The sequence below is a fragment of the Cetorhinus maximus genome, chromosome 20 (genome assembly GCF_964194155.1).
Source record: "Cetorhinus maximus chromosome 20, sCetMax3.hap1.1, whole genome shotgun sequence".
NCBI lineage: Eukaryota > Metazoa > Chordata > Chondrichthyes > Lamniformes > Cetorhinidae > Cetorhinus > Cetorhinus maximus.
The window spans coordinates 52,512,421-52,526,081 of NC_135898.1; the positions used below are offsets into that span (position 1 = coordinate 52,512,421).

Consider the following 13,661-nt stretch of genomic DNA (forward strand, 5'->3'; position numbering starts at 1 on the left):
TTATGTTAAAGGTAGAATAGGGGATATGTGAGGCCATGAGATTACAGATTATTGTTGGATAAGATTCTGTCAACTTTTGTTAACAACACAATTCAGCAGACTAGCAGGGAAAGCACTAGAGGCAACAAGTCTGGACTTAACAAAGGTGTGGATCTGCAAATATTTAGTAGTGGTGGGAGAGAGATGAGTTAGCAGTCAGCAGTGTTATGAAGATCGTGACTATAGAGTGATGCAGATTCAGAGCAAAAGTGCAGATGGTCTGGGGAGGGATAGGGCTGGGGAGTAGACAACTAATGCAACCAGACAGCTTCTCAGTTCAGAATCAAACAAAGTATCAAGACTGCGCACTGTTTCTTTGTCTAAAGGGCAGTGAGAGATGGAGGGAGGGTAGATGTCAGGTGCTCAGGCATGTCGTTTTGGATGAGAGCTAAACAGGGTTGACTTAGGTCTTTTTGAGATTAAGATGAAAGAAATTGTCTCTTAGGATAGATGTGAGCAAAAAGACCAAAATGGTGGCAGAAATAAAACTTGGGGTGACCCATGTACATGTGAAAGCTAACCCCATGCCTGTGAATAATATTGTCAAGGTAGGATTACATAAATAAAACTGAAAGCTAGACTACTGTATTGGAGCTGGCTGCAGTGAAGAGATGATAAGGATGCAGAGAGTGATCAATTTTGTCAAGTATCAAAGAAAGTTTAAGGAGGATGTAACAAGACAGTGCAATGCAGTTGCACTCACATAGGATGTCAGTAATGACTTTAATGAGGATGGGCTTGGTGCTGCAGGCAAATAGAAACATGATTGAAAGGATATAAAGAGGGAATTACGGAAAAAGTGGTTATGGAGTTAGGTCATAACACAACAGAGGATTTTAAGAAGGGGCAATTCAAAGGTGGAACAAAAATGAGGAAAGAAGGAAAAGTTTGTCAAAGGAGAGCATTAATGGCAGTCTTAAAAGGTGGAGAATCAGAGCTCAAAGATAGGAAACCACTGAGGATGGCAGAGAGCATTCGGCTGAGTAAATATAGTTACATGATAAAAAGGAAGCAGGCAAAGCCACAAGGCATGGGTCTTAGAGAAGATCAACTTCATATGGGCTGGGTGGGAAATAAGGGAGAAGCTGTAGAATGACATAGGGTCAGGGTAAGGATGTGGGTGGAGGTAGTAGAAGCTGGCAAGCAAATAACCTTGATCTTTGAAACTATAAAACCCATGAGTTCTTCAAAATTGGTGTTTAAAGTGGAAATGGGAGTGCCCAGGGATGGGAAACAGAGGAAGCAGTTTATAAATTTCTGATATTTCAGGACACTTCTTCGTTTTTGTTCTCTTTCTTTAAAACTGCCAGCCAAAGATAGCATAGTGGCAAAATATTTTGTACAGATTTTTTCTTTTACTCTGACATCTTCAAATTCTGCTCTACTGATATCCAGAACTGACAGAGGAATCTGGCCAATACAAAAAGTAGATTGACTGGTCCAATGGTCATTTGTGTGGGGTAATGCAGACATAGAAAATAACACCACATTTGCCACATAATATACAAAAATACAATTCTGCATGTAAACTACTAAAATATAATTTATCACAAACATAACCAAGTATTTACAATTTATAGCTAAGTCACAATAAATTCTTTATACAGAAGTTTACAACTTTGTCAATAGCAATGGGCAGAAATCTTGCCCCTTACGGTTTCACAACCTGAAAGAAATTGTATACGTATCAGACGCTCCATTTACTGTTTATTTTTCTAGTTACACTTTTGCTTATGTTAATATTGTATATTTGTGCATTGAGGTGAATTCAAAACTTACCAACTGGTTTCTCACAGACCAGACCATCTGCCATTTCAGTGCACGCATAAGCCTTCAGTCCAGCAACTTCAGCTCTTACTAGATAAGCACAGAAACCAGAGTCATTGGGTTCACCAGGAAGCCACTGCAGGGTAGTGTTAGTAAAAGGTGACATGTCTTCCCAACCCCAGTAGGAGATGTTGATCTTGCGTAATCCAACCCACGGTGATATTTTCTATCATAATGAAGATAAAAGAGAAGGAACAATTAACCCTTTGGTTACATAAGTATCATTTTCCCCTGTTTGAAGTCAACACTGTTCTGATTATGCTTAGTTTCATTGATTTTTTTTTACTGTAACTTGCTGGAACATATTCTGAATGCATTTCAGTTTATTTCTTATATTCTACGACAAAACATACTGGCTCCAATTTACAGTAAAAAGCAGGATATTTCCATTGTGTTTCATTTCAGTAACACTGACAAACATGTTGACATTTCATAGATCTATTAAATCTATTGCATCAAACAAAGCTGTTTAGACACTAAATTAAGTACATCATCGCCAACTCTTAACAAAGGCATAATATATTATTCATCCTTTCAACAGTGTATGCACACAGAACACTTGAATATTTTTGATAGAAAAGATCTACCAAGTTTCAATATCCAATTTTTCAATGTAAGTAAAGCAAAATAATCTGAAATATTCAGTTTTCCATGACTGGAATGTTATTCAAAATGTTAAGTCATAAAATTAAAAGTAGTACTCGCTGAGAGATGGAAATACACAATGTCACAGTAGAATAAGCACATTGTCCATCTTAGAACCCAGGTGAGAATCTAGCCCAGGCAATGTAATTAAAGATTCAGCACTCTTCTGGGTGAAAAGATAAAAAGAATTTCTTATGAGCACAGCTTCAAGTGCAAAACTGCACACTGTTGACATTAAATTCACAAATTCAGTCAGAGACTCGTTTACAAAATGGAAAAATGTTCAGTTTAGTTTAGTGGCGAATGTTCTCATGAGGTTATCGTCAATTTTTCACTTACTTTCCTAGTGCAAGTGAGCTAGTTACACCAAGTTTTCTTGTAGCCACCTGGGTTACATTCCAGGCAAAATCCAGAGCACCACTGCTTATGGAATGGCACGTAGACACTTCTGAACTGCAAATGTATAGCACAACCAAGCACACAATCTGTACTGTGACTTCGACATCCAACATATGAACATACGAGCAAGGAGCAGGTGTAGGACATTTGGCCCCTTGAGCCTGCTCTGCCATTTAATACGATCATGGCTGATCTAATTGCAACTTGAAATCTGCATCCTGCCTACCCCAGATAACGTATCACTCCCTTGCTTACCAAGAATCTATCCAACTCTGCCTTAAAAATATTCAAAGACACTGCTTCCACTGCCTTTTCAGGAACAGAGTTCTAAAGACTCACAGCCCTCAGGGATAAAATTTCACCTCATCTCCATTTTAAATCGGTGATCCCTTATTTTTAAACAGTGACCCCTAGTTCCAGATTCCCCCACAAGGGGAAACATCCTCTCCACATCCACCTTGTCAAGACCCCTCAAGATCTTATATGTTTCAATCAAATCACCAGTGGATACAAGCCTAGCCTGTCCAACCTTTCCTCGTAAAACAACCCGCCCATTCCAGGTATTAGTCTGGTAAACGTTCTCTGAACTGCTTCCAACGCATTTACATCCTTCTTTAAAAAGGTGACCAATACTGTACACAGTACTCCAGATGCAGTTTCACTAGTGCTCTGTATAACTGAAGCAAAACCTCCCTACTTTTGTATTCAATTTCCCTCACAATAAATGATAACATTCTATTAGCGTTCCTACTTACTTGCTGTACCTGCATATTAGCCTTTTGCAATTCATGCACGAAGACACCCAGGTCCCTCTGCATCTGAGAGCTCTGCAATCTCTCACCATTTAGATAATATGCTTCTCTTTTATTCTTCCTGCCAAAGAGGGGTCAATTTCACATTTTCCCACATTATACTTCATTTATAGATCTCTGCCAACTGATTTAACCTATCCATATCTTTATGTGGTCTCCTTATGTCTTCTCCACAACTTACTTTTCTATTTATCTTTGTGTCATGGCAAAGTCTACCTGGGTGAGGAGGAATGGACTTGTACTGCTTGGTTGTATGGAACAATTTCAAGGCAGATCATGAAATGAGAAACGTCATAGACATTGAACTGACTCTTGCTTTTGGAGCTCAGGCAACAATCTCTCATTTCTTCCCTGCTGGTCCAGCTTGCATGCACTCTTGCTGAAGGGGTGTAGTTACATTTTTTGTAAATTTATGACAAATATAATAGTGCAACAACTTATATTTATACAGTACCTTTAATATAATAAAACGACCCAAGGCACTTCAAAGGAGCATTATCAAAAACATAAACAAAATTTGACACCAAGTCATGTCAGATGCTAGGACAGAGGACCAAAAGCTTGGTCAAACAGATAGGCTTTAAGGAGCATTTTCAAGGAGGAAAGATAAAAGTAGATGGGTAGAAAGGTTTGGGAAGGGAATGTCAGAGCTTAGGGCCACGGCAGCTGAAGGCACAAGTTGCCACATAGGGTTATGATATAGTGGCTGTAACAGCTTAATCTTGGGCATGAGTAGAAAATAAACTATCAGCAATAATATATTCAGTGGGATAGGGAAGGGAGAAAGGCAGGATTGGGGGGGGGTAGTATGTGGCAGTTATCAAGATAACTAAGTGATATTACAGTTCTACAGAGGGACAATATACTAGGGGGTTCAAAAACCGCACCTATTTGGTTCCAGTTAAAGAACAGAAGAGGAGCTGCTACATTGCTGAGTGTTTAATATGGACCCCAAATAATAAGAGAGAAGAAAAAAATCTGTAGGCAAATTTCAGAGAAATGTAAAAATAATAGAACAGCAACAGATAGGGACTTCAATTACCGAATGTACAACGAAGAAAAGTGTAAAAGGCAAGGAAAGTGAAGAATTTCTGTGATGTGTACAGGAGAACCTCTTTAATCAGTATATTTCTAGGTCAACGAGTAAACCAGTCCTGGGTTTAGTTCCCCAGAATGAATTATTGCAGAACAACATAGGGGGAAATACAAAAAGGACTGCAAAAGTCTACCATAAACAGGTAAATGTGAAAGGATAGTTAGAGGAATGCTGGAGCCGATTGCAGACAAAAGAAGAAAACCTTCTTGTGGAGGCAGTGGGCATGACTAAATGAGTAATTTGCATCGGCCTTCACAAGAGAAGAGGAGGAAATTAATATCACAGTACAGCAGTATCCGTTTTAAGTTTGTTCCGCTTTAAGCTTGCAGATATAATGGGGCTGGTATGCGCACTTGGGACGGAATCATTCCAGATTTGCACTAAGTGCAGTAGCAGGCGGGAAAACGAACGTTTTACCCGCCAGCCGCAATGGCGGCTTTTCACGCCATATCATCCCAATCCCACCTCATTAATCTTGCATTCCAGGGAAACAAGCCGGGTTGCAGGCGGGTGGCCTCTCATTCGTCCACCATGCCATTACCTCACTGCTTCCTCACACCGAACACCATATTTAAATTTCAGCTGCACGTACACCTCTCAGTGCTTCAAGCCATTGACGCCACGGTTGGCCTCCAACAATGTCAACGTGAGAAGGGTGTGGGACAATTCCACCTCACTCCAGCTTCCCCTTCTCCTCAAGGAGTCAGCCAGGGGCCCAAGAGCACCCGTAGGGAGGAGGATCAGCAGGTGCACACCCCGGGGTCATCAACCCAGGTGAATGCAGGAGTGTCCGGACCATCCAAATCCACTTTCCTTGTGGCCCCAGAAACATAGCTCCAGAGGCAGAGGAAGACATCACTGCCACACAGCAGGACCCCGAAAACAAACCGGGGCCCTCCAGGTCTCCGCCCTCATCAGAGACAGGGTGATGTTGGCAGGCTGCCTCCACCTCCACTGTGGATGTTAAGGAAACACCAAGAAGTAGCGGCAAGGTTAGGAAGGTGAAGATGATTTAACTCTTTTGTTACAAACCAATTAAACTAAATTAACAAAACTAGGGGCAAATTAAAAAGCAGCCCCTAAAGGGAAACTGCAAAAACAAAGACAAAATTTAAAGGAAATTTAATCACATTTTGGTTTAATGTTTGTAAGAGGTTCAACAAAACACCCCAGTCCCCACGATGCCCACCGAGTACGGAAGGCCTTGATAGTGTTGGCAGACACCGCGTGCTCCCTCTCCAGGAACACCCAGCTGCAAACATAGCCATGGAAAAGTGGCAGACAGTTGAGTCGGACGACCCCCTCGATCGCCCACTGCCTGGACCTGTTAATGGTCAACTTGGCCAGGCCCAGCAACATGTTCGTGAGGAGGTCCTCCTTTCTCCCGGCACCTCTCCACAACAGGTGGTGAAGAAGATGTAGCTGCACAGCCTGGGCACAGGTGTTAACCACTTGTACATAATGTTCACTTGGTTAATAAACTCGCAAGAAAGTCTCGTTGCGTATGGCACCTCGTTCTGATGTGTAGTGTTCGTGTCGCTCAGATGTGAAACCTTGGCCCCTGCACAAGATAAAGGCAGGTGTCTCAGTCCTGGGCCTCTTCCCTGTGCTTTGTTCAACCTTCTCAGCACTGATGGTGCGCCTTCACTGTCACTGTCTGCACCTCACTGGGGCTTATCATTGCTGCCAGAATGTCCTGGGCCAGTGGCACAGAGTTCCATCATTCTCTGTGTGTGCTCCCTGCATCTTTGAGGCTCGGCAGCCCCCCCAACCCCGTCAGCACCTGTAACTGGTGACAGTGTGGTCCTGAAGGTTCATAGGATCAGGATAAGTGAAAAGGTTTCCCTGCTGCATCTCCATGATATGACCCTGTTCACAGAGTGCAAGTGAGGTGCCACCAGCCAGACAGGAGTCAGACATTCACATAAGCTGTGTGAGGATCTATGGAGTGTCCCCACTGCATGTCATCATCATCCTCCTGGAATGTAGGGACAATGGGCATCCGCTGCATCTCCGTGACAGGAGCCTCATCACAGAGGGTATTGCACTGCCATCAGCCAGACTGGGGTCAAATGTTCACGGATGCAATGTGAGTATCTATGGCGTCTCCTCACTGCATTTCGTCATCATCTTCCACAAACTCAGCAGCTGTGAGGGTCTCCTGAACGTGCCTGCCTCGTTTGGCAGTGTGATGGCACCATCGCCATCATCCTCGCCTTCACGGATCTCCTCACCCTCATCCCCATCGACGTCTTCCTCACCGGTGACGACATGCAGTTCCTCCATCTCCTCCTCAGCCAGTTCATCCCCCTGTTGCAGCGCCAGGTTATAAAGGGTGCAGCAGGCAATGACGATGCTCGACACCCTCTATGGACCGTATTGCAGGGCTCCACCAGATCGGTCCAGGCACCGGAACCTCATTTTCAACATTCCAATGGTTTGCTCCACCAAGGTGCAAGTTGAAGCATGAGCCTCATTGTATCTTTTCTGCTGCACTCTGAGGCCGCTGCACGGATGTCATCAGCCACATACTCTGTGGGTAGCCTTTGTCCCCAAAGAGCCAACCCTGCAGCCTCTGTGGACCCTGGAAGACGTCAGGGATCTGAAACCTACTGAGAACGTAGGAGTTGTGGACATTCCCTGGGAAATTTGCGCAGACCTGCAGGACATGTTTGTGGTTGTCGCACATCAGCTGAACATTTAGCAAGCGGAAGCCCTTAAGGTTGACGTAGTTGACTGCTTGTTGCCACATAGATCTGAGCGCGCCACGCGAGTGCATTCGATGGCCCCCTGCACCTGTGGAAAACCTGAGATTTGGGCAAATCCCAGCGCTCTTACACCCTGGCTTTCCTGATCCTGGGCAAAATGCACAAAGTTGTGTGCCTTCGTAAAGATGGCATCCGTGACTTCATGGATGCATTTGTGGGTGGAAGTTTGCGATATCCCACAGGTCACCTGAAATGAGCCACTGGCATAAAAACTGACTAGTGCAGTAGCAGGTGGCAGATGTGACTGACCAGTTCCCTGGACATGCGCAGTCTTCGGCGACACTGGTTCTCGGTCATCTGCAGGAATGACAAGAACCATCTGTAGACCCTGGGTCTAGCTAGGCGCTGACCAGCGATGGCTCGTTGTTGCTCTTCAGCGGCATGCACAAAGCTCCATCCACCCCTTCTTCCTGAGAGAGCTGCTCCTCCCTCTGCCCAGCCAGGCACTTCCATCACTCTCTTCTCCTTCATTTCCACTCTCTGTAAGCCATGAGGCATACAGTTAGGTCACCAGCCTCAATGCTCCTGATGTACTCTTCCTCCAGCATGAGAGGTGTGTGTGGGTTAAGCTTGGGTATACTAAGAACCTCTCTTGATTAAGTCTAAAGGCCCAGAGTGTGCTGGGCACCACTTGGACAGCCAGAGCTTAGTGCTGCATGGCTGCCCGAAACCCCACCCTCCTCCGCCCCACTCCACCTGACTGGATGGCGGCAGCTTTGCCCACTGGACTACATGCAGTGCTCTCAGCTCAGGCATTCTCCTAACCTGCGCTGCAAGGCTGCACTGTTAGCTTGAACCACGGGGGAGACTGGTCCAAATGTGAATGATGACATTGAAAGGGGCTGTGTACACCTCCGCCAGTGACTGCTCCATGGCCAACTTCGGTAAGATGATTGTACAATGTGTCCAGTCATCCATTGAGTGACTAAAACGCTCATTAGTTTGCAGTCTGTGCCCGAGGGGTGAAAAGCTCTGGGGTGTTTGGTGACACTTTCAGGCCTCTGCATTGCTTGAGTGGGCAAACAAGCTGGAGGCCTGATTCCAACCATGTCAATGTGGCTTTGCCTGAACTGCCTCAGCTGTGCAGGAATGGTCACTATATACAAGGTTTCCCTAATGCACGGCCGCTTCCCTCCCCGAGCACCCCCCGCCCTGGCCCCGCACGTGCTTGTGCACTACCACCAACCTCTGTGCAGCCCTTGCCCGCCCCAACAGCTCACCTCATCCACAGTGTAGTCCTTGCCCCCCCCCACCCCACAACTTGCCTCAACCACAGTGCAGCTCTGCACCCCCAACTCGCCTCATCCGCATTGCAGTCCTTGCCCCCCCTCACCCCCCGAACACGCTTCAACCATAATGCAGCCCTTTCCCTGCACTGCACTGTCAGCCAGCCAGAAAAAAGTGACTTGCATGTGCTTATAAATGCTGTTGTGAAACATGTCAGCCGGATGATTCAGCATGGGGGTTGATTCTAGCAAGCTGGGCTTCTAATGATATGCAGATATATGACAATAAAGCTCCTGACGTGAATGGCAGTAAATGCAGCCTGCCACTGACAAGTGGAGCAGACAATTGCAAACTGGTTTCATGACGATTTTTGGCCTTCCCGCCATGTTGTGCACTCACACCCACCATGAAACCCGCGCCAGCGGGCACGGAAAATTCTGCCCTTAGTGTCAGGATTTCTGTTTTCGTATAATTTCACATCAGGCCCGATGTTATATCACGTGGCCTGTTCGACGCCATTTTGGAGTTGCCTCCCCTACTCCCAACGTCCGGCATTCTGCCACTCGCCATTTCTCTTCCACTCACCACTTCCCTCCACGACTCTCCGATTCCCAGCCCGTCTCATTCACTTCTTCCCTCTCGCAAGGTTTCAGGGAAGGCAAACATCGTGCGGGAGAGGGAAATGGCGAGAGAGGGAGAGAGAGAAGAGGCAAGAGGGAAGCAGATAGAAAGAGTTAGCATATTTCTTTTATATATTTAAACTTATTTTAAAAGTTATTTCATTTACGATATAGGAATTTAGGATTGTACAGCACTTCAACTTGCAGGGTTTAATGTTTTGTTGTAATTATCAGGAAATACAATGTTAAGCGAAGAATTACTGTAGAATAGAAGGAAGAAGAAAGGTAAATAGGATAAAACTTGGAAGGCGGTACATTGGTTAAGATTACGAAATAACCCAGTTCAGATGGGATGTATCCTAGGATGCTGAGGGAAGCTAGGGCGGAGGTAGCAGAAGCTATGACCACAATTTTTCAATTCTTCTTGGGTGTGGGATTGGTGCCGAAGGATTTGAGGATTGCAAACGTTGCACGCCTGTTCAATAAAGTGGGCAGGAATAAATATAGTAACGTCTAATGTCAGTGGTGGGAAAACTACTCAAGACTATTATCAAGTATAATATTTGTTCTCACTTGGAGAAGCATAGGTTATTAAGGAACAGTCAGTCAAAAGATAATTTGTGTTCGTTTAACTTGACTGAGCTCTTTGATTAAAGTAATAGAGGTCCAATGCAATATTGCCGTGCAGCAGCTGTTGTACTTTCGGAGAACATTTAATAAAGTACCATATTACTGACATTTTCAGAATATAGTTTTAGAATCATATCTTTCAGGAAAATATTTTCTTTTAAAACATGGAAAGATATTACATTATTTTGGACACTTGGATTTTTTTTACGAAAAGATCATAAGTTCACCTTTGGACTGGGAGCAAGTATGCCATTTCCTAGAAATCACCTGGCCAGCATAGCACTTGATGGGGGAGAGCAGTTTGCACTGTAATTATTTTAATTGATGGGCAAAAAAAATGGTTTGAAGGAAAAGGCAAATGATTTACTGGAAATCACATGACAGGGATGAAGTTTTGAACTTGTATTTTGAATTCAGTTGGGACTGAACCGAGAAGGGGAAAAGATGCCCAGCTCGCACTCTCTTTGCCTTGCCTGAAACCATGTGATTATCAACATCCAGCTAAGACTCTCAGTGGAACTTGTCTGTATCTGGAAATCCGAGAGGCTGAGACAAGGAGGATTGATCCGGCTTTATTCTCCTCCACACTAAAGCTCCATTAGTGAGAACCTCCAGGCATCTATTGGGACGAGTGATCTGTCTTCACATGCGCCAGATCGACAGCATTAAAACCCTGCGAGCTTTATCCTTTACTTATAACGTCTCCTTTCTCAACTGCCTATCTCTGCAGCAACTCTACGTGAGTATCTGTGTGCGCGCCTGTGTATGCATCTGTGTGTGTGCGGGTGTGCTTGTGTTGGGGAATTTTAAAAAGGATAGATAGTTATACTTCCAGGTTAGAGATGTGTGTTAACCAGTTCCTGCAGCTTGTTTTTAAAAAGTAGTTTTGTTTTCTAATAAATCAAGAGTTTTTGAAAGAAGTTGGTTAAAGTGTCTTTTAATCTGGGCCTAGCAGTAGCAAAGGTAGATAATTGGTCATTTTGGTGAGTAAATTAAACTTTTAAACTAATGGTGCGACCTGTGTAGTGGGGCCTGATTAACTGTGTACTCCTCTCATCCTGGCTGTAAGAATAGAATCACATGGTAGTAAAGGGATGGAGGTAACTTGGGTAAATAATTGGCTACATGATAGGAGGCAGTGAGTAATAGTGAACGGATGTTTTTCTGATGGAGATAAGCATGCAATGGGGTCCCTCAGGGGTCTCTGTTAGGACCATTGATTTTTCTCATTACAAAGGACCTGGGACCTGAGCATAGAGAATACAATTTTAAAGTTTGAGGATGATATAAAACTTCACAATGTAATAAATAGTAAGCAGGAGGGTGGCAGACTTCAAGAGGACATAGACAGAATCCTGAAATGGGGCAGGCACATGGCAGATGCAATTTAATGTGATTAAGTGTGAAGTGATGCACTTTAGGAGAAACAGCATGCAGAGGCTGTATAATACTAAACAGTACTATTTTGAAGGTGGTGCAAGAGCAAAGTAAGCGGAGGGTGCAAATTCACAAATCTTTGAAGATGGCAGGACAAGTTGAGAATGCAGTTAAGAAAGCCTATGGGATACTTCACTTTGTAAATAGAGTCAGTGAATACAAAAATAAGGATGTCATGCTAAGCCTTTACAAATTTCTGGTTATGGTTCAGCTGGATACGTATGTACAATTCTGGGTACCACGCTTTTGGAAGGCCTTAGAGAGGGTACAGAACAGATTTACCAGAATGATTTCAGGGATGAGGGTCTGCAGTTTTTATGGAAAGATCGGAGAAGCCAGGATTGTTCTCCTCAGAACAGAGGGGGTTATGAGGAGACCTAAAAGGAGTATTCAAAATTATGAGGGGTTTTAATAAAGCTAGTAGGGAGAAGCCATTTCCTCTAAGTAGAATGGTAACCAGAAGCAACAGGTTTAAAATAATTGACAAAAGAACAAGTGTGAATATGGGAATTTTTGTCCATGCAAAGGTTTATGATCTTGAACTCACTGCCCAAATGGGTGATTAAATCAAATATGATACTTTCAAAAGACAATTAGATATGTACCTGGAGAGGATTAATATTTCTGGTTGCAAGGAAAACGATGGGGTGTCGGGCTAAACTGGACAGCAGTTTCAAAGCATCAGTACAGGCACGACAAGTGAAATGGGCTCTTTCGATACTGTTAAATTCTATGATCCACTAACATCCCTCATTGACATAAACATGACTATTCCCAAAGATAGGGAGGAGCGGAGCAAGCATTTGTTTTAAGGATACAGTCAATTTCATAAATGTTGGTCACTGCACCACATGCTTAACGTCTAATCATATTCAGGTAGCTCTCAAATGAATAGGCTTATGTCTCAATGCCTGATATTAAATAACTATTACAACTTTGCTTCTATTTAGCCTTTGGATTTGAAAAGTCTCAAAACATAATCTTAGTAAATCCCTTCTCCTCATTTCCTGTCACAAATCTTATTTTAAAAATTCTCTGTTACATAGATCAAGCAAGTCTGAAGTTAATGCCAGTTGTTTCAAACAGAGCTACAACACAGGCATCGAAGCAGCAAGGTGGAAAATTGTCCAGGTATCCTGCACACAAAAAGCAGGACAAATTCAAGTCAACCAATTACCACCACCCCCCCCCACCCCACACCCCCCACCCCCTCCCCCCCCCCCCCCCCCCCCACCCCCAACCAACCTCCATCCCCATCAGTCTACTCTTGATCACCAGTAAAATGATGGCAGGGGTCATCAACAGTGCTATCAAGCAGCACTTGCTTAGCAATAACCCGCTCACTGACACTCAGTTTGGGTCCCACCAGGGCCGCTCAGCTCCTGACCTCATTACAGCCTTGGTTCAGACATGGATAGAGGAGCTGAACTCCAGAGGTGAGGTGGGAGTGACTGCCTTTGACATCAAGGCAGCATCTGAGAGTGTGGCATCAAGGAGCCCTAGCAAAACTGGAGTCAATGAGAATCGAGGGAAAACTATCCACTGGTTGGAGTTATACCTAGCACAAAGGGAGATGCTTGTGGTTGTTGGTGGTCAATCATCTCAGTTCAAGGATACTACTGCAGGAGTTCCTCAAAGTAGTGTCCTAGACCCATCAATCTTCAGCTGCTTCGTTACTGACCTTCCTTCCATCATAAAGCCAGGAGTGGGGATGTTCGCTGATAATTGCACAATGTTCTGCATCATTCACGACTCGTCAGATACTGAAGCAGTCCATGTCCAAATGCAGCAAGACCTGGACAATATCCAGGCTCGTGCTGGAAAGTGGCAAATAACATTCATGCCACACAAGTGCCAGGCAATGACCATCTCCAACAAGAGAGAATCTAACCATCGCCCCTTGACATTCAATGGCATTACCATCACTGAATCCCCCACTATCAACATCCTGGGAACTACCATTGACCAGAAACTGAACTGGACGAGCCATATAAAAACTGGGTCTACAAGAGCAGGTCAGAGGAATCTTGTGGCAAGTGTTATAACACAGCAGTTGGTAAAGCTGAGTTATTTAAAAATCCTAGAGAGAAATTTTAAACAGCTGTCATAGCCTATTTTTTAAGTGGTATGTTTGAGATGCAGCTCTAAATTCAGGAATCAG

General features: G+C 44.1%; 1 protein-coding gene across 9 annotated transcripts in view; it reads right to left on the reverse strand.

Annotated features, from left to right (window-relative positions):
- atrnl1b (attractin-like 1b) overlaps positions 1–13,661 on the reverse strand; it is a 1,047,255-nt gene that overhangs the window by 782,371 nt on the left and 251,223 nt on the right. For all 9 annotated transcript variants that reach the window (XR_013579731.1, XM_078564667.1, XM_078564670.1 and 6 more), the window contains exon 16: positions 1,819–2,032. Coding sequence is in view for 8 of the 9 variants with exons in the window: in XM_078564667.1 (XP_078420793.1) it covers positions 1,819–2,032 (214 nt within the window). In the remaining variant the exon portion in view is untranslated. The remainder of the gene's footprint in view (positions 1–1,818; positions 2,033–13,661) is intronic.